Genomic DNA, 24,011 nt, shown 5'->3' with positions numbered 1-24,011 from the left:
TGTGCGCTGTCTAAAACGTCTTCTGTGGAGTTTGCGCTTCGCAGTGGAGCATAGCAGGGGCATATACAAAGCTAGGGCACGCCACATAAATCCATTCGAGCACCAGCGAGAAATGCATCTATTGAATAGAGTTGGAGCCTGTTCAGTGTACACTTTCTCAGGGCACTGGAATCTCTGGGCTAGGTGTTGAGTCCTCTGATGTGGCTTTACTGTGGCGCCTACAAAATGTCAGCAAAGATGCATTTTCATGGTCGAGCTGACGATGCTGCTGCTGCATATTTTATTTTTATCCAAGGTGGCCACGGTGAAGGTGCTTAATCACCTATGTTGTTTTAGGAGTGGACGGCCGGCACTCACCATTATTTTAATTATTTCCCTCTGCACACTCTCTGGGATGTGTGTTGACCTTACGACCGGTGAAGAAAACCTGCCCTCAAAATTTTCCTAGTTCCACCATCATAAAAATACCATAAGAATAAAACTCAGAATCGATATTTGTCGGACAGTACTCTGCAAAGCATTTTGTATGGTTGAGTTTGTTTAAAAAAAAAAAAGTGTCCAAATATATCAATGGCTGTTCACTAAAGTCAAAATAATACTCAAGAGTGGCGGTCCTTACGATGCCAGAGGGAGGGGTGGCAGAAACATGTAGACTAGATAAAGGAAGGAAGTTAAGACCACTGAATCCCTTGCAGACTTACCATTTTCTTTCCTAGATTTTAACCTTACCGTCTGGGGCGCGTATTGAATTAATAACAGGCACCGGACAGGTGTTTTTAACTCCCAAACAAAACCCCTCCAGCTCCTAATCTCTTGTAACATCGGTTTGGTACCATTCCTTGCTCAGCTGTAATTCACAGGTAGCAGCACGCCCCGTTTCATAGCGGAGCGGGAAGAACCCAGTGATGAAGAATGCCACCAAAGGGTAATCGTGGTGGGTAAGGGTCTTTCCTACAAGCATTGTTGCTTTTCCAGTAAATACAAATCTGGTTAGTCCATTTGATAGGGTAGGGCTCTTCGGTCTGATTGCAGCTTCAAGACTGAGGAGGACAAACCTTCCTCTGTATCACCTCTTCTCCCCATTTTATTGCTAATATGTTCCCTAAAGTCTTCAACTTGGGAGTATGACCGACCCTACCGATGATCCTAGAGTGTGAACATTAGCCTGTATATTCTTCTCTGTAGCAAGGGGGATGATGGACACAGCACTCTTCCGGCTCCGTCAAGCCCCTTTTTCCTGCTTTAGATGCTAATGACCGAAGGGGCCCCTCCTGGTTTAATGTAGAAGATTCTACCCTCAGGGGATGCAATGTTCCAATAAGATTACAGCGCTTCTGCCTCAGGCTCGTCTTTCTCGTTATTGGCCCTCCTCTTCGGCTATGGTTATAACTCAGAGAGAGGGCCTTTAACAGCTGGTGTGTCCTGAGCCAGCGGGCTGTGGTACTATATTAACCATGCAAGGTTTTCAATTACAGCAATTCTTGCATGAAAGTCAGCAGATGGAGGGTTCATGTATTGTGTTTCCAAATATGTACGACTGTAACATTTATCAAAGTTAACTCACCATGGCTTCCAACTGGTTTAGAGGGAACGGCGAAGCCTCTTTCCCTACGAAGCGTAGTTCGATATTTAAAATTGGAAATGACAAAAGAGCAATAAAACATTGAAGTGATAGGAAAACATCGCAGTTGCAAAAAATTAACTGTCTAATTTTTATATGCAGTTTTTAGTGATCCGTCGTGGCTCAAGGGTATTCTAGCACTTAACAGTTTTTCCCATATAATAACAAACAAAAGCAATAAGCAACTACAGCAAGGAAACACTGAACAAATCCAGTAAACTGAGATGCAAATGGTAACCCACAGTATAGCAATGACAATGGGAAAATAAGAAGGGGACAGTGCTTCTAGTCAAAACATTAATGCTCACTCAGTGAAATTGTCAAATTCCCATTAAAACAAGCATTGGCAAAGTCAATAAGTCTCGACTGCACGAAGTATTGGCTTAAGCAATTTTTTTTTAGCCATGTTGTTCTGGCCATGTAGTAGCGCTTTTTTTTATTGGATGAGGAATGGTGGAGAGGTAGGCAACATGGAAGAAAGGGGGAAGCAACGCGGAGATTGTGAGGGGGGAAACTGATGCAACCAGTGGTGTCTGCATCATAGCACTTTTATTTTTGTTATGACCGTTATGGAGGTCAACACAAACAACGGAGGCAAGGGGAGGTGAGGGCAACATGGACAACAGAAGGAGGGAGTGAGTGGGGGCAGAGCAAGCCAGGATTGACAACTTAGTGAAGGAGGGGGAAGAGGGGCACACCAAAACGGAAAATTAACGTTGGAGGCCTGCCAACACAGACAACTAATGGAGGGAGGGAGAGGGCAAGCAGATGAACATCGGAGGAATACTGATGGGGATGAAGTACACAAGGTAGCCAGCTGAAAAAGACCCACTTGCGTGGAGTGGTTAAGTCCATAAAAGAAGTCTCACCTACAGAAATGAGTAGTGGCAGGAGACAAGTAATGCATCCATGCCCCAGGCGAGTAAACACACCAAGAGGAAGGCAGCCTATGGCAGCTGACCAAAAAGAAGCAAGCAAATGAGGGTGATAGTGAAGCCACCCAGTGGTAAGCAATGGGCGGCCTCCAAGCCTACTGACAGAAAGGAAAAGGTCTCAGAGACAGCGCATGCACTGCCCAGATGAGATCTAAAGATAAGTCTTGGTATCCAGCCACTCGATCAGCTGATCTGAGATGAGGCTAGATAGTTACGAAGGTTCCTTTTAGGCACTAAGACTCTTGGAATACAGACCGTGCACAAAAAGCAGACAAACCAGAAGGCATAGACTGGTTCATGCAGAACGCCCTCACAAAAACACTGAAGTGGATAGTCACCAACAGTATGGTAGTGCTGGGAGTTGTGCGCATGTTGTAGGGATACGTGCTCTTTCATCCTTCCAAGCTTGTGAAATGATCACTCTGAGTTTGGTACACCCGCGTGTCTTACCTCTTTAACCTTCGAAGCGTGATGGGGGTGATTGGTTATGGGGCTATATACATATTAGTCTTAATGTATGCACTAGTTCTACTATCATTATCACAGGTTATTGTTGGGCTGCAAAGAGCAGCAGTGCGCTTTACAGATGGCATTTTTATTGCAACAGGAATATCTAAAACCTTTGAGCGGTGTGGTCCAGTTGAAACCAGATTACTGAAAACAGGATATGTGGGGGACCCTGTGGAGGCATATAACTAGGACAGTATCATATATGTTATTTACATTGTATACATGTATACATACATGCAGTACAAATGATTGCAATCTCAGGCATTGTGGATTAAGTAATTTAAACAGAATCACAATATATAGTAAGTCCAGAGTCTGTGTACTCCTGTCCTATCGTGATAGTGTCTATGGGTGTACTCGCTATCTCTGTGCAGGTCACTGGGCTAGTCACCGGCTCTCTGCCTCTGTTGTCTCATGGCCCTGGTACCTGTGGATAGCCCCTCCCTTTGGTAACATGGACAACAATAAGGTGTAATTGCAGCCTAACAATAACCCAATGAAGGGGGTTCAATTAACTTTCCACAGAAGGCCTTCTGTGTAGGTCGTACGATTTTGTGTACAGTAACGACACCTCGGAAATATAACGTTATAAATTTGTCAATCATTAAACAATTCGTCAATATGTTTATAATGCTTCTTAAATCGTTGTTTACCTCCCTATCACAAAAACCTAGATCTTTACATTCGTAATCTGCGGGTATGTGTTCTGTTTGTGTGATGTTTTGAAACCTGTCATCATGAGAAGTTGCTCCAATTAGCGGACGGTGTCACTTTGAGGATGCTGTTGGCGCCACACTTTCTACCTTCACTAATCTTATGCATAGGTGGTACAAAGGGTGCAGCTTCTTTATTTAACAAATGTTCTCTGCTTCTTTTTAGGGTGTACCTCAGTTGCCATGTGCCAAAGCATTGTACAACTACGAGGGCAAAGAGCCCGGGGATCTCAAGTTCGCCAAAGGTGACATCATCATCCTGCGCCGCCAAGTGGATGAGAATTGGTACCACGGCGAGATCAACAGTGTCCACGGCTTCTTCCCCACCAACTTTGTCCAGATCATCAAGCCTTTACCTCAGCCCCCACCTCAATGCAAAGCACTTTATGACTTCGAAGTGAAAGACAAGGAAGCCGACAAGGACTGCTTACCGTTTTCAAAGGTAAGAATCAGGTTGTAGCGCGGCTCCGCGCCTGTGCAGGTCTCAACAGTAATTACAGAGACCAGCATTAGAAGAAGGCGCGCTTGCAGCATTTTCAGAAATGATTTGTGATGTTTGCTGTCCAGGGCTTTCTGACATATTTTCTCAGGCTCCCTGAGCTCACTGGAGATGAACGTCCTTGTGATAGCCCCCAAAATCAGAATATGGCGTTGTACCTCTGATGACCTGCCACAGCAGAGCCCCTTGACAGTAGGGCCTGTGCTAGTGCATGGCCACTTGAATTATGGGGTGCCACCAAATTATGTGGCTGGCTTGCTAAATTACCTGGCAGGAAAAGCCAAATTAGCTGCACATTTTTTGATAGTAGGACTTAACTATTTTGTAATTTTTATACATTGCACTACGTTCTGGGCAAAGATTTTGCCTCATTAGTACCATTTTAACAACCAAATACAGAAATAATCTACGGAAATATGACTAGTTACCCTTTGCGATGGACCTTCCACTGTTCACAAACACTTGTAGTCATGTTTTAGTAACTTTTGATCAGTTTGAGTGTGAAACAATTGTTTTTTGTTAAAATCTTTAGATTACATAGCAGAGGGTGAATTATGTTGCAAATGCCGCAAATTCATAATTATGCAAAGAAAGCCGTGGCTGCAGAATCGCAGAATTCCAGTGGCCATGTACTAGTGTAATGCTACCTTATGTTGTGACGGAGTACCTGGCGGTCAGACATGCAGTTGGTATTCCTTGTAGTATTGCATCGGCACTGTGATGCTTTTGGAATTCTGGGAAAACTTGGAGGCAGGAAGTCCTAGTATAGTTTGTCTTGAGTTGAGAAGCTGTCCTTTGGTGAGGTGGGCCACTAGCTCTAGTAGGGGAAATGGTTGTATTGGTGTTATAGGAGTTGATCGAGTGACAGGAAGTGACATTGTTTCACATTTTCTTCAACTGTAAACAAGTGCGTCCGTTGCATCTATGGTGCAGATTGGTCTAGGCATGGGCCATTGATTCTGTTTAATTTAAATCGATGCTTAAAAACAGAGAAAAGCGTTTCTCTGTCATTGTTGCAAGATACATGCTCTTTCAGTACCAGGGCAAATTAACTGCATGTACCAATCGTTTTCTGCAACATACAGAAGTGACGATCAAGCTGCATTTGTGATTGTAAAATAAAAAAATATAAACACAAAATCAAATTCAGGTGCCCCATTATAAAGATACAGGAATCTATAAGGAATGGCCTATTGTCCCCAGCATAGGAATTCATAGGTCTAATGGTATTACACTCAAGCCCTGTGTTAGTCACTTGCGCTCTTGTTCTCGCGTATCTCTTTCTTAAGCCTCTCCATCTGCATGCCTGACACTTAATATCCTTCATAGTAATCGCTAGCTTTTCGCTCTCTCCTTTTGCATGTACTTTCTTTTGTCCTCCCACTTCACAGGCACTCTTGCACACCCTTCCCACCTATAAGCACTGCATTTCATTTCCTTTGCCCTGTCAGTATTTAGACAAATGTGTGCCACCACACACCATCGCTATGTGCACTCTTTGAATGGACATAGAATGTACTTGAGCTTTCTTAGACTTACACCAGTGATTACCATCTTGTTGCTTGCCACCTGGTTCGCTTGTTCTGCCGTCACTATTGTGATAACAGTTACAAATCATCTCTGTGCTTTCTGGGTTTATCTCTTGCGATTATATATTTATATGGCGATGTGTTTTACAGAAGAATTTCCTTACCTGTGCATGATCGGCAGCCATCTTGAAATGGGGAAGATCTGTCGTTTCTATTTGTATTTTATCTTTGTCCATGTCTTTCCAGTGTGGTTAAAAAGTTATTGCTGTAGCAGTGCTTCTGGTGGTAAAAGTGTGCACATCAGCGCAGGTGGGAAGAGAGCGTCTTTCAAGCACCATTTTGTCGAAATCTCCCTCATGCCTAATTTATCATGTGTGCAGCGGAGGTAGGGATGCTCTAATTGAACCCGCTGCATTACGACCCACTGTCATTTTACATTTGCCGTCCCTCAACCCCCTCCCGCTTCCCTTCTTGACCTGCCCTCGCCACCTCCTTCATCGCTGTTTGCTCCCTCCTTGTTCTTTATGTATCTACTCTAAGCCACTCCCCTCATCGTGCCTGCCCCTTCTATTTGACTATCTTATTGTCTTTATTGATTTGGCTAAAAATATTCCAGGATCACTTGAGCTGAATGGGAAATGCTGCTTTTTTATTGTTGTTTCATAATAAGAGGATGTGACTTTGACTGACGCACATGGGGACGTATAAACATACGCCGATACAGTGGCATTGCTCACCAAGATCATCCGATGCCAGCACAAGCTCAGCAGCCTTCTCCTGGTTACTTGACGCAATGGACACACTGCATTACAGACCGTTGTTATTTTACATTAAGTCAATATTTTGTTTCTGTACCAATCAATTAAAAAAATGTATTTTCTATGGACTGGTGCATGCTACAGGAAAAAGCGGTATATACGGCGCGAGGATGCCCGCGGAAGTGGGGGGAGGTGTGGTCACTGTGGAACACCTTCCGAGGGGACATAGTTGAGCCTCCGCAGGCCCGGCTGTCTGGCCTCGAGATTCCGGTATAATCAATGGCTGGTGCCCGACGTCAAGCATATTGGTTTAGTCCTCCTGCTGTCTCTGTAGGTTCCCGGTGCTGCGACACCCCGGATGTGAATGCACTTTTAAGACCTGTCTTTTGTGACCTGCTTTTGTTATGTTCTGTCATAAAATCAATAAAAAAGATTTTACAAAAAAAAAAAATGTATTTTCAACAAATTGGGAAAACAGTTATTTCAAGCGCTCAGCAGATGTAGGTCAAACAGTCAACAATGTCCAAGTCCAAAAATGGTGCTCAGGAGGAAGGGATTGGTTCCCACAACCCCAATAGGACAACCAAGGTGGTCCAGAATACCTCCGAGCACTCAAAAATCCATGTTGAAAAAGTTCCAAAAATTAGAATCATCAGTTGATAAGATTCATCCACTGTTTATTCATCAGGACAGCAGTTCAATACAAGCGCAGCCGACACGTGTTTCGTAAAATCATATCAGACTCACAACTTCTTCAGGGCTGCAATTCAAAGGCCAAATAATACATATAAGTACTCCACTCTAGGAGTATAGCATTCTAACAACACAGTTCAATTACAGTGGAAACACCTTCAACACTCCCAAGTCCCAGAAATGTGGTGTAAAGTAAAGATGACATAGACCCCTCCAAGGACATGAATGAGTCACCCAAAAGAGTGTAATATGTCCAAATGGCTGGCAAAATATCTGCATGCCAAATGTATTCTCATTTCGTACCAAATTAACATAACATTTATTGCCCATATTGATGTCAAATAGGCCCCAAGTAAAGAAACCAGAAATTAAAAGTGATGTGACTCAAGTGGATTCCACGTCATACCTGAAATAGCAATTCTTAGCGCTCCTTCAAGTCCACAAAAAGAAGAAATATTATCCATCCAATCCGGTCTCCAGTAAATGAACCCTTATACACTCTATAATAACACAATGAACGTAGTAAATGTCACCCTAATAATTCCATATTAGTGTCTTCAAAAACGATTTATCCATAATGGCAACTCACCCTCATTTGCTTAAGGAGTTCCCAAGTTACTTCCTTCTTATTTCATTCCACTTAAGTAAATCAGCAAATAATTCTCAAGAAAAATCAAAAACATAACTCAGTTTCCACGTGGATTTCCTCCGGTCCGGTCTTAACATAGGCCAACTGTACTACTCCTCACCGTAATAAAAGCTCTCCAAATTTCCATGCAAAATCGGAACACGAGTACGTGCCCTGTAAGAAGAGTCAAAAGCGCACCATAAGTCACCAAATCCACTATTCAATACTGTTAATTATACTCGCAGCTTCCAGCCTACTCACTCACCCACGGTAACTCCAATCTTCGTTCAAACTGGTGGCGTCCACACCGGGCGCCATCTTAGAGTGAACGGGGGTTATAACAAGCATATAATTGAGTTAGCGGCACGAAAAACAAGGAATATGAAACGTGAGACTACTTTGATTAGACGGAGCAAAATGGAGAAAAAACTGGAAAGGGATAACCAGATTAGACTAATTACCAATTTTGGTACAGATAGTGCTGAGTTATACAATATTTTGCGTAAACATTGGCATTTATTAATGTTAGATTGTGACCTACAATTTATTTATTTATGGATTTATATCGCACTAGAATCGACTCTTGCGTAAGAGTATCTCTGCGCACAGAAAAGAAAAAGAGAGAGAAAAGTTGGCAGCTACAGGAGACGGGAAGAAATAGCTCAGCACAATGCAGCGTTTAGAACTAAAATGGTAGAAGAATTACTAAAATAGAAACGTTTTGAGTTTTTTCCTGAACCAAGAATTCAGAACATTGCCTCAGCTCAAAAGGAAGTTTATTCCATAGGGTTAGGCCTGCCACAGATAAGGCTTTCCCACCTTGTCTGCTCCTCTTGATGGTCGGTACCTTAAGGCGAAGTTGGCTACTGGACCTAAGAAGCCGAGTGGGATTATAGGGAGTGAATTTATCTTTCCAATAGGGAGGTCCAGAGCCATGTATGGTTCTGTGGATAAGACAGCATGTCTTAAACGTAATCCTTTTATAAACTGGGAGCCAGTGTAATTTGTCAAGGAGTGGTTTAGAAGGAGTTCTTGGGGGGGCATTCATCACAAGTCTTGCCGCGGTGTTTTGTATCACTTGGAGTTTTGCTAGGACTCCCTGGTTAGCTGACAACAGGAGTCCATTGCAGTAATCCAAGCGACTCAACACTAGTGCCTGAACCAATGTTTTTCTAGTGGAATCAGGCAATAGTGGAAACACTTTGCGTAAGAGTCCAATAACATGAATGCATTGGCCGAAAACCCAATTGCCATGTTGCTTATACGTGAGCTCTCGATCAAGACAAGACGGACCCCCAGGTTTTTACGACCACTTTGGGTTCAGGTACTTGGCCCAGTTCACATGGCCACCACTCTGAAGTCCACAGATTTCTGACCTCCCCAAAAAGCATTACTTCGGTCTTACTTGCGTTGCATTGGAGGTAGTTAGATTTCATCCAATTTGCAACAGCTTTCATGCCATCTGAGAAGGCCTCCCTCACTTCGTCGGTCAGATGTTTAAAAGGGAATAGGAGCTGCGTATCGTCCGCATAGGAGACAGGGACAAACCCAAAGTCTCTCAATATATTGGCCAGGGGTGCCACATAGATGTTAAACAAGGTAGGGCTTAGACAAGAGCCCTGTGGCACCCCCTTGGTGATATGAGTTTCTGTCGAATCCTTTTTGACGTCAAAACCTAGCTTGACATTTAGGAAGGGCCTGACATTGGCAAACATGGTTAGTCCGAGCTACCCTAAAAAAGTGGACAAACGAGACTTTTCACTAAAATACAAAGGGTTTTACAAATGTGGAAGGTGTAGTTCTTAGATGGGCGAAACCAAAGGTGCTGCAATTCAACTACAATGCAACTGGTGACTTTGTGATCGAAGACTTTATAAACTGTGACACCACTTTTGTGGTGTACATTATTGTTTGCTCCTGTGGCAAGATTTATGTGGGGAGCACTATTAGGAGACTAAAAGACAGGATGGTGGAACACTATAGGGCCTTGAAGAATGGCGACACAAGATACCCGATTGCATCCCATATGGTACAGAATTTTGATAAAAAAGATGAACATACCTTTACATACCATGGTATCGATCATGTACCGCGGTGTCCCCGTGGGGGTAATAGACTGCTTGCACTGAGAAGGAGGGAGGTACTATGGTTGATCAAATTAAGGGCGGTAGAGTGCGGCCTTAATCGTGATCACGAATATGAATTCTTTCTAGGACAGGAATAAGGTAGATGAATTAAATGAGAGTGTCAATTTTCACTGATTGAAATTTTGGTACATGCTATATTCTTGATTATCCGTATAGGAATGCAGTACTACTAATAGCTGACTTTTGAATGGGATGGAAAATTTTCGGTGTTAATAATTTTTTAAAAAACTGAACTGTCTTTAATTTTTTGCAGGATGATGAATATGTAAAGTTGCGTTATGAATTTTGACATATATGGGCAGATGTTTAGTTCAATGCCCGTGTAAGGAATGTGATGTTGTATGATTTTAAATAGTTCTGAAAAAATTGTCACTAGTTACAGATATTATACTTTAACTTGGACAAATTGAATTAAGAACTGTGAACTCCTACCTCTATATCATCTCTCTCATGGACTGGTGGAGGGGACTAGATATACTTTTGTTCAGAGATGTGGTCTTGGGGTGGGGACCGCGTCATACCATTTATAGCAAACTAATTATTTTGTATTCCAAAGGTGCGGTGGCATATGGACTTTGTGTAGCATCTTGAAGGATAGTTACGTGATCTCCAGCCATCTCAACATCGCGGTATTGCGGAAATATGGACATTCATATTGAAGATAAGTTATGAAGCGGGGTACTGAGCAAGATTATCATTAGCGATTGTGTGGTCAGAGATGACTTTCTGGATAACAAGACCACTGCGCGCGATATCTGATTTAAAATTGAATCGTGTACGATTGGAATCCTGCGCGAAGTGTAGGACTTTTGGCATTAATTGAGATAAGAACGGGGGTAGGTGAATATTGCCCGTTCCAAGATGGCGTATACTTTTGTTGCACATAAAAAGCCACTCTAAGATGGCGCCCGGTGTGGACGCCACCAGTTTGAACGAAGATTGGAGTTACCGTGGGTGAGTGAGTAGGCTGGAAGCTGCGAGTATAATTAACAGTATTGAATAGTGGATTTGGTGACTTATGGTGCGCTTTTGACTCTTCTTACAGGGCACGTACTCGTGTTCCGATTTTGCATGGAAATTTGGAGAGCTTTTATTACGGTGAGGAGTAGTACAGTTGGCCTATGTTAAGACCGGACCGGAGGGAATCCTCGTGGAAACTGAGTTATGTTTTTGATTTTTCTTGAGAATTATTTGCTGATTTACTTAAGTGGAATGAAATAAGAAGGAAGTAACTTGGGAACTCCTTAAGCAAATGAGGGTGAGTTGCCATTATGGATAAATCGTTTTTGAAGACATCAATATGGAATTATTAGGGTGACATTTACTACGTTCATTGTGTTATTATAGAGTGTATAAGGGTTCAATTACTGGAGACCGGATTGGATGGATAATATTTCTTCTTTTTGTGGACTTGAAGGAGCGCTAAGAATTGCTATTTCAGGTATGACGTGGAATCCACTTGAGTCACATCACTTTTAATTTCTGGTTTCTTTACTTGGGGGCCTATTTGACATCAATATGGGCAATAAATGTTATGTTAATTTGGTACGAAATGAGAATACATTTGGCATGCGGATATTTTGCCTGCCATTTGGACATATTACACTCTTTTGAGTGACTCATTCATGTCCTTGGAGGGGTCTATGTCATCTTTACTTTACACCACATTTCTGGGACTTGGGAGTGTTGAAGGTGTTTCCACTGTAATTGAACTGTGTTGTTAGAATGCTATACTCCTAGAGTGGAGTACTTATATGTATTATTTGGCCTTTGAATTGCAGCCCTGAAGAAGTTGTGAGTCTGATATGACTTTACGAAACACGTGTCGGCTGCGCTTGTATTGAACTGCTGTCCTGATGAATAAACAGTGGATGAATCTTATCAACTGATGATTCTAATTTTTCGAACTTTTTCAACATGGATTTTTGAGTGCTCGGAGGTGTTTGAGTATAATTTAAAAAAATTTACTTGTGTGTGCCATTAAGTACAATTGTCTAAAGTCGAAATCCTCCTCCTTTCTGTGTATATTTCTGTTGTTAAACGGCTATTAGCAAGGCTCTGAAATTTTGCAATAGCAGATCCATTAAACCATTCTTCACTGGTCTTTTATCAGATATGCAGGTGTAGCTGATTGGAGGAAGATTAATGGGCAGATCTAAACTCTTGGGGGTGGGGGTTTCCGGAGTGGGGGAGTACTGTATTTGGAGGCCTCCTGGTAATGTAATGTGTTGTATTCTATTGTAATTGCATTTCTATAATAGTTGCTAAATCAAACATTTCACAGCTATTAAGCCAATCTATATTAAGTGAATACTATAAAAGTTACTTATATTCCAGGCTGCTAGACAACATGGCTAAAAGACATGGACATTGACAAAGCCAATATCTCTTGCATTGCTGAGACTGATTGTCTTTGCCAATGCTTGTTTTTACTTTCTGTGCCGAGGACTGGCAGGATGAAGGCCATTTAAAGCCTTACTCTTTCCTCTTTTAGCTCTTACATTTCACCAGTTGTTTTCCACCCTTTTCTTCACACCCGCTCTTCTCCATTGTTTCTGTCTTCTTTTCCAAGATCACTCTTATTGCTTACCTCTTCCGCTGTTTCGAATTTCCCCTTTAAAAAAAAAAAAAATGTTCCTACTTGCTCATTCTACTATTCCCACTCTTCCTTGCTCTCTCCCTCATTCTATAACCGTTCCCTCACTCCCCAGTCGTTTATCTCCTCGCACTGTCATCGCATTTCAATGTTTACCTCTTCTCTGCCACATCCCACCAGATCTGTTCCTCCCTCTTCTGATCTCTTCCTCTTCTGCCATCTCTCCTGCTCGTCCTTTTCCTGCCAACAGCTTCCTCTCCAGACATTCTGCCTATCGTCCACCTCTCACTAGCTTCAGGGCTGCCATCGGCTAACTAATGAGTTCTCTACCAAGCTCTCACCTCACTAGCTGCAAGACTATTGCCTGCTCCTATCTGGAGTCCTCCTCCCCTCACACTAGCCCCAAGACTGTCACCATCTCCTTAGCCATCGTTTTCTGCCCTTCTCCCATCTCTCACTAGCCACCAGACTGTCTGCACCACCGCCAGCCAGGGCGGTGTCTGTGTTGTGGGATGAGGATAATGAGCAACGCAGGGCCATGGCATGTCCGCCTGCCCCTAGTCCAAGTGCCTGTGCGGGAGAAACTCGCTTCGGAGGGACCTTTGCAGCTCCGCCACGCAGTGCATTCCTCGCCTCCCTGTATGTACTCCCTCCGTGACTTGTTAACATCAGGAGTGGGATGCACGAATGAGCTGCTAATCCTCCGCTTTTGTTTCAAGTCTGGGCGGTACAAGAACCGAGGGTGGACACAAACTCACTTGACTTTAACATTAGCAAAGTGGAGGTGATAAGCGCTACTCAAACAAACTTTCAGAACATTATTTCCAGAGTATGTTTGATTTTTTATATGAAAGGTTCCCACTCTGCCCAAAAATATTCAGCAGGATCAGAATTTCGGTTGGTGTTGGACCCCTCACCACTGATGAAACAGCAGATAGATAATGTCAACCAAAAACTCTGTTAAAAACTAATTGCAAAATTGCAAGCCCTGGTGGATGAAAAAGATAGACCAACCAATGTTGGTACAGGAGCCAAAGACTGTGAGGTACAGGAGCCAAAGAAGCTTGTGATTGGCTTCTGAAGATACCTTATCATAATCCTATCTTGGCAGCCACCCCCTTGAGATTTAGTATAGTTCTCCATACCACACTTATGTCATTTCTGACCACCGTAAATAACTGGTTATTCAGTAACAGTGCTTGTTTTGTTTAGTTGGACCACTTTGATACATAAGTGTTTGTGGACTTTGACCCATTTCCACTGAAGAAGGCTTGTCCAATCCTACCTTCCTGAAAAAATGATTCTTCAGCGGTCTAAAGCCTCCTGATTGTACCTCGCTTTAAGAGAAGTACCAGAGGACGCGGATCCTTTGACATACCGGCTAGTAAGCCTGGGACTAAAATGCCCTTTGAAACGTGACGGGTACCACATATTTTGATGTTCACGAAGAGATATAAAAAAATAAATATTTACTAACACTGGTCAGTCATGTTAAGTACTATCTTTGGTTGTGCTGTGAAACTCGGATATTTTAAGTTTCACGGTTCTAAAATTCATAACTTTTAACTCGCCCTCATTTACCTTCCAACGCCACTTTATCCAGAGTTTGAAAGATCAAGAGGTAATGTTGCCAACAATGCTGGGTCTGGCATTAGATTGTTTACCAAGTATTAACGTAAGGCACTCCCAGTGTGACCTAAAACATGTTTCACTATACAAAAGCCACTGTTTGCAACATTGCGCTTTGAGCGGCAGAGGAGTCCATATTCCCCAGGCCCAGTGCTTTTTTCGAGGGCCCTGTGCTTTTTCAGGGTCTTTCTCCTTTTCAGGGTCTTGCGCTTTTTCAGGGTCCTGTGCTTTTTCAGGGTCCTGTGCTTTTTCAGGGTCCTGTGCTTTTTCAGGGTCCTCTGCGCTTTTTCAGGGTCTTGCATTTTTCAGGGTCTTGCATTTTTCAGGGTCTTGCACTTTTTCAGGGTCTTGCTCTTTTTCAGGGTCTTGCTCTTTTTCATGGTCTTGCTCTTTTTCAGGGTCCCGTGCTTTTTCAGGGTCCTGCTCTTTTTCAGGGTCCTGCTCTTTTTCAGGGTCCTGCTCCTTTTCAGGGTCTTGCTCTTTTTCAGGGTCCTGTGCTTTTTCAGGGTCCTGTGCTTTTTCAGGGTCCTGTGCGCTTTTTCAGGGTCCTGTGCGCTTTTTCAGGGTCTTGTATTTTTCAGGGTCTTGCACTTTTTCAGGGTCTTGCACTTTTTCAGGGTCTTGCTCTTTTTTAAGGTCTTGCACTTTTTTAGGGTCTTGCTCTTTTTCAGGGTCCCATGCTTTTTGAGGGTCTTGCTCCTTTTCAGGGTCTTGCTCTTTTTCAGGGTCTTGCTCTTTTTCAGGACCCGCGCTTTTTCAGGGCCCGCACTGGTTCTCCACCATTGACTTCAGTAAGTAGAATCTGGTCTCTTTATTGGTGACGAGGCTGCTGATACAAGTAGATGGCGCCAGATTTGGGATCTACTGTTTTATTTTATTTTCCTACTGATCATTTCTTTTAAACTTAAAAACAGGTCCTCGTCCAATTAGGGCCCCGCTTGCGTTTGTTTATCAGGACCCCGCAAAAGCTTATGCCATGCCTTTGTTATAATGAGGAAAAGAGTAGGTGCACCAATGTGGAAAGAAAAATAGGTCCCTCCTGGCCTGGATGACTTCTGACCTCTGTCACTACTTGAGTAAGTTGAAATTGAATTCAATTGAAATTGAAATTAGATTTCTATAGCGCGTAGCTACCCAGAGGCCTCCTAGCGCTTATGGACCGGACAAACAAGAAGTGGTACAGTTACCAGGCATTTTGTTATTAATGGTACTTGGGACAGCAGACATGTCGACCCTGGGATCGCGGAAATGGCAGATTTGGTTGAAATGTAGTTCTTTTGATCAGATTCATGAAACATTGAAACATTTCCGCACAGTGAAAGCAGCTCCCCCACATCAAATCTGTTTTTCCCAGTAAAAGGACTAGTGTTGTGCAGGGAGCACAGGGCTTCTGGGCAGCATCTTAAATCTTTTTATCAGTAAAAAGATAAATTATAAATGGCAGAATGTATTTGTTGTTTTCTGCCCGCTCCTGAGTCGGAGGCCGTTGCGTGAGGTCCCTTTCTTGCACATCATTCACGCCCGGTCCTCGCGCACACTCAACAGGAGCGGCTCTAGGCTCATGGTGGCCCTGTGCAGGGAGCGTAGGTAGGGGGCCCCCGGAAGAGGGGGTCCGGGCGGAGGCCGCCAAATCCCTGCCAGGGGTCGCCATGAATATGTATTGTATCCGATTCCTCGTGGCGGCCCCTGGGGTTTGGCGGCCCTGTGCAGGTGCACAGCTTGCACATGCCTAAGGCCGCCCCTGCGCACAGCTGGCCACAGCAGCACCAAGTAAACGACGGCTCTTTTTCAAGCCCTCTGTTTTTACATATTGTGATATTCTTGTCAAAGGCCTCAAAGACATGCTTCAAGCTGTGTAAACCTGATGAAGTCACTTATGGGTTTTAAATATTTAATGGACAAATTACACAGAAGTTATTCACGGAGACCGTAAGGAGCAGACGCGATTTTCGGCGCATCAGTCTGGCCTCGTTTGCTGGAAGGCAGCTGGCGTTACTGACCCCTCAAGGGTGGCGGCTTGGGGAAACCGAACACGAGGAAAAGCAAAGCCAAGCAACACTGGCACAGGGACGGCATGTAGAGCGCAGCCTCATACATGGAAATCCGCAGCAGAACCCTTTAACATTCCTCCTTTTCTTGAGTTGTCCTTTGACTGCCTTGACCCACAGCCGCACACAATTGGCATGGGAGCGGATCCCTGGAGCACCCTGCATGAGGTTGTGGTATACTTGCCAACATTGTATGCCCAAAAGGATCGTAGGTGCAGCTTGACTATTATATTAAATTAACGAGGTGCCCTGTCCTGAAAGGTGGGGGTCATGGGCCAGAGCCCACCGTGCCCATGCCTTGCCTCTGCCACCACACTGCTACAAGCGTGACAATTCAGAGTGTTCAAGGCCCCCAAAGCAATAGGAATGACTTGGCAGCCGGTATTCGTTGTTTTAAATGCACATTGAAATAATCAACTGTTGTTCTGCTCATCTTTAAATTAAACAAACAGCGCCACCATGTGGCTGTTGTCAGAAGTGCCGGTGCCGAGCACCGGAAAACAGCAGCTCAAATTAAGCACTGCATACCCACCTACGTGTATTTAACTACATGGTTGAAACGGAAATCAATTGTCAAATAGATCGTAAAAAAAGGCAGGTTTCTTAAATTGAAACATTTCTCTCCGATCTGTCATGAGTCTGCTCTGTAGCATTGACGCCCACAGGAAGAAAGCCTCCCAACCCCTAAGCACTGGCACTTGCCGGCTGGGTTATACCTGGGACTTGACGACAGAGTGAGGGAGGAATCCTTGAATTCACCTCAGCCACTGGGGATCTCTTGGGCCATCTTGCAGTCCATCGGTTTTCACCCACTGAGCCTCTATAAACAGTCCTGCCTGGGATTGAGCCATACAGACAACAAAGCTAGTAACTGAACATTCCTGGAGTGTGTTGAAACTGTATATTGTATAAAGCAAACAATCACACTTCTGCAAATGTCCCCCAAGTAAAGTACTAAAAAATGTTTACGCTAGCATCAATGGAGGCAAAACCTAGTATGAAAACGCACTTGGATTAAAGACCTTTACAGCCCTACAAGCGGAAGCATTGTTGGTAGATTCTCATGACCGGACAACACCACCAACCCCGTCCTGGATGGATCATTTAGCTTCAGTTGTTTGTGCCTCCTCCTGACACTAGAACAACAACACAGAAGGCTGGTCAGGGCCGCATAAGGGCCGGGCAGCCAGGGCCCTGCTCTCCTGTTACAGCATGTTTTTAATTAGTAAATCAGAAGGCCTTTCCTGTTCCTTCTTGGTGGGGCTAACGGTGCACCAGCACAAGGTGGCACCTACCACTGTGCTCTCTTGCCCCAGAGCTGATGACTTCTCAATTACAAACTGCTCCTTGGTTCATCAGCTGAAGAGGGGCCCCGCACAAGGTTTACCCCTCTGGCTCCGCAAAAACTACTGACATGTCTGAGACTGATGAATGCCAATGACCACTATGCGAGAGGTAGCAGGAGTGCCATTATGCACCCTTTGACCACCAGTTACCTAATGGTTTTGAACCTCGTCTCACAGTTGCCTCCTATGTGTTGCCAAAGGGCTTGGTGGAGGCATGAAGCGGAAACTACAGACGGTAAAGAGAGTTCTCGAACCTCATTAACTTTTTTTGTTCTTGCTTTTGCTTATATGATCCCTGAGACCAGAGAGAGAAAAGGCAGCGCCATGGGTACCAAAAGGCCTAATTGACCTAGAGGAAGAGGCTGTAGAGGTCCTCCAGCAGCTTTTGAGTGGCTGCCTAAGCAGATGAACCCCTGTGCATAAGGCCACTTCCCTTTTCCTGGTGGGATCTTATGGTAAAGGCAGGTAAAGCTAAGACAGGACAATAGGAGAAAATCCCTCACCTGCGCAGACTCTGTTCAGGGCTCAGGGGGAAGGAAATGGCGACCAGCATCTGTACACAGTGCATGTGGTGAGGCCATGTTGGGTTAGTGTTGCCTATATTCACCTGCCCAGTATCGCACCCTGTCCTGAGCGAGTTCACATTTCACCAGAGGGCTGCAGCAAACAAGATCTCTCTCACAATGGAAGAAGAATCGGCCCCTTTCTCTAAGGCTGTTAGATACCAAGATTGTCTTTGTTTTTAAATAAAGTGCCTCAAGTGTGTGTGTCTCAGGAAATGACCTGTGGCTTACAAGGGCCAAAAACAGCTCTGGCCTCGGTGTGCCTCCTCCGTGAGGTGCCTGTAAGCCTCTACGCAGGTGCATGCACCCTACCGTTCGGCGGCCATTATTCGCGCTTCAAAGCCTTTCTAGGTTGGCGCATCGCCTGACTGGCATGTTTCATTTTCTGAGGTTGCGTGCTTTTTGTTGTGATCCTGAATGGAACAGCGCTATGACGACATCCGAACAGCACAGTTTTAAAATAGATCTTCTGTGTGCCAGATTCGGAGTTGGATTAGCTGAGTGTACACACGGAGGGTTGGTTGGCCTTGCTCTGCCTTCGGCTAAGAGGCGCACAGAGACATGCAGCGGGGAGTCTGCCATGGGAACATTAGGAATATGGACAAACAGCGTTTCTAGAGTGGTTATTTTTAGCAGAGGCTCGAAGCGTTTTCCTTCCCAGTTGTCTCTTGCTCTGCATCTTAACGTGATTGGCGTGCCTGAGTGCACAGAGAATGCTGCGAGATCTAACCTGTTTAGCTCCTGAGCCTTCCTATTGGCCGCCAGCTATAGGGTATGGAGTCACTGTCTGAGACTGCAACCATGGGAGGTAATGGTGTCTAAAATCTGGCTTCCGCTCTTTGATTGTCTCCTAATGACCGTTGTAGCATTGACGATGCTTCTGTCTGCCCATGACAGACTCTTCATGACGGTGAAGAAGGAAGGGGCTCTCGCTCACACACCAGGCCCACCCATGGGTGTAGTCAATGCATCATCCTCGACCATTCATGTCGTATGCCAACCTCTGATGTCAGTTCCTGTTCCAGACTGCAGCAGTGGGCAGAAACACAATTTGTAAATAAACCACAAAGTGATTCACTGTATCATAAAAAAAATAATACGTAGAACAGGAGAAAAATGCTAATTACTGCTCCTTATCGTTAGGGTGGGGGAGGATTATGTATGTATGTATGTGTGTGTGTTTGTGTGTGCGCTCGTGTGTATTTGAGATATAATTACCCAGCGTCTCTGACATAAGTGCTGTGGAGCCAGTAAATTTCCTAATTAAAAGTTTATGGCCAGAAGTGGCCACACACAGGGATACCTGGACACATGCATGAACTGGCATCCACGTATATTAAGGACTGCCCTCCTCCCATCTGTGCTGCTGCCAGTGAAAAGTAACATTTTAATTCCATTCCAGTGTTATGTGCATGCCCCTGAAAGTTCAAACTTAAGCAGCTGGATGAATACACAAAAGGATCACAGCTGTGTGGAGGGCAAGCACTTTTTGTGGAAGTTCACCATTTCTTCCAATCAAAACATGTACTTCTGACTCCTAACATGTGGGAGGAGCCAAAGCCCCTCTCTAGCGATGCTCACATAATTGCAGTGGCGGCTGACATGGCTAAGAGGGGTGGGAGCAGAGCAGGGCATGGTGGAGGGGAAGTTGACAGATGATGAGATAGGTAAAAGTAACTAAAAAATGTAATAGAACCACTTACCTTGTGCTCCCCTCATTGCGGTGAGCGCAAGGTACGTTTTTTTTTTCGTTTTTTTTTTTTAACATTTGTACCTATGCTGTAGTCTGTCAACTTCCGGCCTCGCCTCGCCTCACCTCACCGTTCTTACCTCTGCCGGCCGCCACTGCATAATTGCCTGGCGACAGCTGTGCTGGCAAATCAGGCCATAAAAAAATCTTTTTAGTAAAAAAGAATGCTATTTTATGGGGACACAAGTACCTGTGTTTTAAGGTTGACCGCTGTTTCCAGGCTGTTGATTTATTGGGAACATGTATTTAAAACCTATTTAACCGCAACTGTGTACTAGTTAGGCATAACACTAGTTTTCAGTTGGGTGTTGTGGATTCTTGTACGCTAGGGTTGCTCAGCACCGATCTCGGTGCTCTCGATGAAGGGCATGATCTAGTCGTCTCCCAAAAGCAAAGGCTCCCTCACAGTGTCCATCGAATGAACGCCACATCCGGGCAGCCATTTTGAAGGTATGCGGAAGGGGCAGCATGAAAGCCAATGTGCAGAAGATTGTCTCTAGCTGTGCTTTTAGTTTACATTATGATTTTAAAACCAGCATGTAGCCCAAGGCGAGTGCACCTGGTGGGCTGCTGTTCCCTGGCCCAGCATTTTCTACTTTAGTCTTTGTTTTTCAATGTCTGTGAGGAGACATTCCCTTTCGGTCTGCTGGTATCAGCGCCTCCGCCCCTTTCTCTTTCCAGTGATCTAAATGCCCACATTTGACTTGTCAGCTTTTATAATGATGGCGCCGCACTACAAGAGGCTGTGCGTGCGCAACGCCGTCCTGCCATCTGGGCATAGCGACAATTTACATCTTCCTGTAAATAATTCTCAGGCGTTTACTGACACCTCTTAAGCTGTCAGAGGTGCTACTATATTCTCACAATTTATTGCAGCGTAGAATTCTTGCTATACGCCTGTGAATCTGTGGCGCTAGAGGTAAACGTCATTCCTTTCTCAGTTTTTGTGTGTTTTCTACAGCAGCTCAGTGGTGGAGCTCTGCGTAAGGCTCAGTGCGTCTATGCTCCCTCAGGTGTATTGTGAGGCGATAAGAGTAGGCCCAATCAGGTATTTTTTAATGTCTTGTTTTTAATGAGATGGGCTCTCAAAATTATTGGTGGGGCCCAAGTTATGTAAGGAGTGGCGGCTGATACTCTTTGAAAGTTCTGCGGAGTAATTGTTGCCCTGAAGGCCTGTCAGCCCTCCAGCGCAGCGATTGATCAAGACTTATTGCTGGAAGGTTTGGGGAAAGGGTGCGGGATTCTCGGAGAACATTTTGAAAAAGATGGGCCTAATTACTGGATTTTAAAGCACGTTTCACAAAATTGGCTGAAAAGGGGTCTTCCAGTATTTTTGCGATGTGCCAAGGAAGCCTGAGCCTCTTCAGGAGATAACCCCATTTCAAAAAAAGAAATGACCAATGACCATGAGTTCACCCTGTATGTCTAAAACTATCCCCTGTACCCCAGTGCCAGTGTGTTGTCATGGATGTCCCTGCCCCCATATGTAGTTTTGGTGGCTCCATAAGTCAAAAATTAACTTGGGTATGACAGGGCCTAGTTTCTGCCGGAGGTGCCCCCTACCACAGCTTCCCCGTCTTCTACCAAGAATGAACTCCAGTGCACCAGCATCTTGACATGGGTAAGACTCCTACCTATATGCCAGTGTTGCATTCGCATAAATAAGCCAAGAATTGACTCTATTGTGCCATGAACCAGCATGTACACTAGCTAGTTGTGTGAGTTACTCTTGCTAGTTGTGTGTGTGTGTGTGTGTGTGCTACACTTGCAAGTGTAACACACACACACAACTAGCAAGTGTAAGACACACAAATACACACACGCTTAAGTACACTCATTTATACCTACATTGTAACTCTTCTATACACACACTCATACCTACATTGTAACACTTCTATACAACACACTCATACCTACATTGTAACACTTCTACACACACACTCATATCTACATTGTAACACTTCTATACACACACTCATACCTACATTGTAACACTTCTACACAAACACTCATACCTACATTGTAACACACACACACACACACACACACACACACTCACTCACTCATATCCTTCCTTTGTCACTCACACTCCCATTTTTCCAACCCGGATACTGTGTTACTGCCGACCCTGTCTTGCCTGCAAGTAAAGTTCGGTAAAATCATTTTCTGTATTTACATTTCAAAATTTAAACCCACCCGCTGTGTCAATGCTCCTTCATGTGGGACAGGAAGTGAAATCGTGCGCTTCCATAAAATAGAAGTGGGTTTGTTTGGGTTTGCTTGTTTGATCATCGAGCAGGCACGTGCCCCACAATTCCAAACAGTAAGCCTTACCTGTCTGGTAATATAGATGCAAGGAAGAAAAGAGAGATGTAGGGATTGACCCCTAAAGATGTAGAGGTCAAAGCACGGATGACTTGGCAGTGACGGTGCTGGGCGTCCAGAGGGGCCCACATCTGGATGCTGCACTAGATCCTCCACACACCACTGCGGGCGCGGTGTTGGGGTTGGAAAACCTCAGTTTGAAGAATGTTACGTTTCTTAGGTAGCAGATAAGGAAGAGACCTAGTTGGAGTTTCCACTTTGATGCTGAATGAACAGATGTAATATGGGCATGAATATTGGCATCGCAGCATCGGGCCTCTCCTCCCAATCCAAGGCGATCGGAGGGTGAAATATCTCGAATTCTTTGTAAAACTCACCTGATCGATGTGAAACCTTGAATTAAAAATGTTACCTTGAAGGCCTTGACAGTTTAAATATTTATACTATTAAATAAACTGCTTGATTTATATTTTAAAGTAAAAGTTGCACGCTAAGCGTGTATATGTTTACTGTTTTACATGGCTACTGTTACCAGAAATCTAAATTGTGTTTTTAGGAAATGATGTGGCATCCTCATCCTCTCAAAAAATGTATCATGGAAGAAAATATGAACTCTTTGTACTGAAACAGGAGCAATTTTTCCAGCATTTCCTGAGAGGTGAATGTCTGAGTATGAAACTGAATGGAATGGAATGTTACAAAATATCACCTCACATGGTGACTCCTCCCAGCACGCTCCCTGAGCTCTTGCTTATGCAGTGTAAACAGCAAAGAGCAAGCAACTAGAGATCAAGCAATGATGCAGGAGGGGGCACAGGGTGACCAAAAACTATAGGCAAGCAGCAACGCGACAGGGGGAGGGGGAAGCAGCAACAACGAAGCAAGGAACAATGGCCATGCAGTGATGCAGGAGGGGGAAAAAGCAACAACAATGGGCAAGAAAAAAACTAAAGGACCTCAATCCCAACGCGAGCTGCGGAAGGACACTAATCAAAAAGAAGCAATCGGTATTTGGTCCATGCTCCATGGAAGGGGGAAACAAATGAAGAGAAATGGAAACCAGTACGTGCTGCCCAACCAGGAGCCAGCAAATAAAAGTGACAATGAAGCCAACAAATGATAAATTAATGGCAAACTCCAAGCTGCCCTTTCAGTTAAAAAAAAAATAAAAAAAGTCTAAAAAATGAAAGCATATGCGGTGTCTTGGATGAGACCTAAAATGAATGGTGTTAAACATAACCCATCAAGAGAAACCAAAACCACCTACAGGTGGGAGAAGGACCAGCACACAATCTCTGTACATTACAGTTCTTATTGCTCGAGTGGAGGTCAGCAGCTAAGGCAGGGTAGAGCACACACCATTTACTGTCCCAGTCTGGTAAAGAGAGTCTACATGTGGGTGAGAGAAGCAGCAGTTGCAGTATCCTGGTTGAACCAATATCTTGTCACCTTCTCCATTGGCTTCAGAATCACATTTATTTAGCTAGGAGTGTTACAGAGTGTAGTGTACCACTTTGACTTTCTGGGCATTTGACGTTCCTGCTTCCATCTTCAAAGAAGAGCTAAATGCCTTTCTGTGATTACAGATTCGCCGCTTGCAGACGGAATGAACTGAGGTATGTGTATGTGTACCAAATATGGCTGCATGAAGTATAAGGGTCAGCGCTGCATATTTAGAAAGTCCAAGGAGTGTCCATGTATTAGATTGTTTAAGTTCACAG

At 44.2% G+C, this 24,011-nt stretch overlaps 1 protein-coding gene across 3 annotated transcripts in view; it reads left to right on the top strand.

The window, feature by feature from the left end:
* The window catches only part of SH3RF1 (SH3 domain containing ring finger 1), a 304,090-nt gene that overhangs the window by 166,285 nt on the left and 113,794 nt on the right, over positions 1–24,011 (top strand). For all 3 annotated transcript variants that reach the window (XM_085641813.1, XM_085641812.1, XM_085641811.1), the window contains exon 3: positions 3,946–4,221. In XM_085641813.1, coding sequence (XP_085497939.1) covers positions 3,946–4,221 — 276 coding nt within the window. The remainder of the gene's footprint in view (positions 1–3,945; positions 4,222–24,011) is intronic.

The sequence above is a fragment of the Triturus cristatus genome, chromosome 2_2 (assembly GCF_964204655.1).
Source record: "Triturus cristatus chromosome 2_2, aTriCri1.1, whole genome shotgun sequence".
Classification (NCBI taxonomy): Eukaryota; Metazoa; Chordata; class Amphibia; order Caudata; family Salamandridae; genus Triturus; species Triturus cristatus.
Note: the sequence above shows the minus strand (reverse complement) of the source record. Positions and strands in the feature narration are given on the sequence as shown.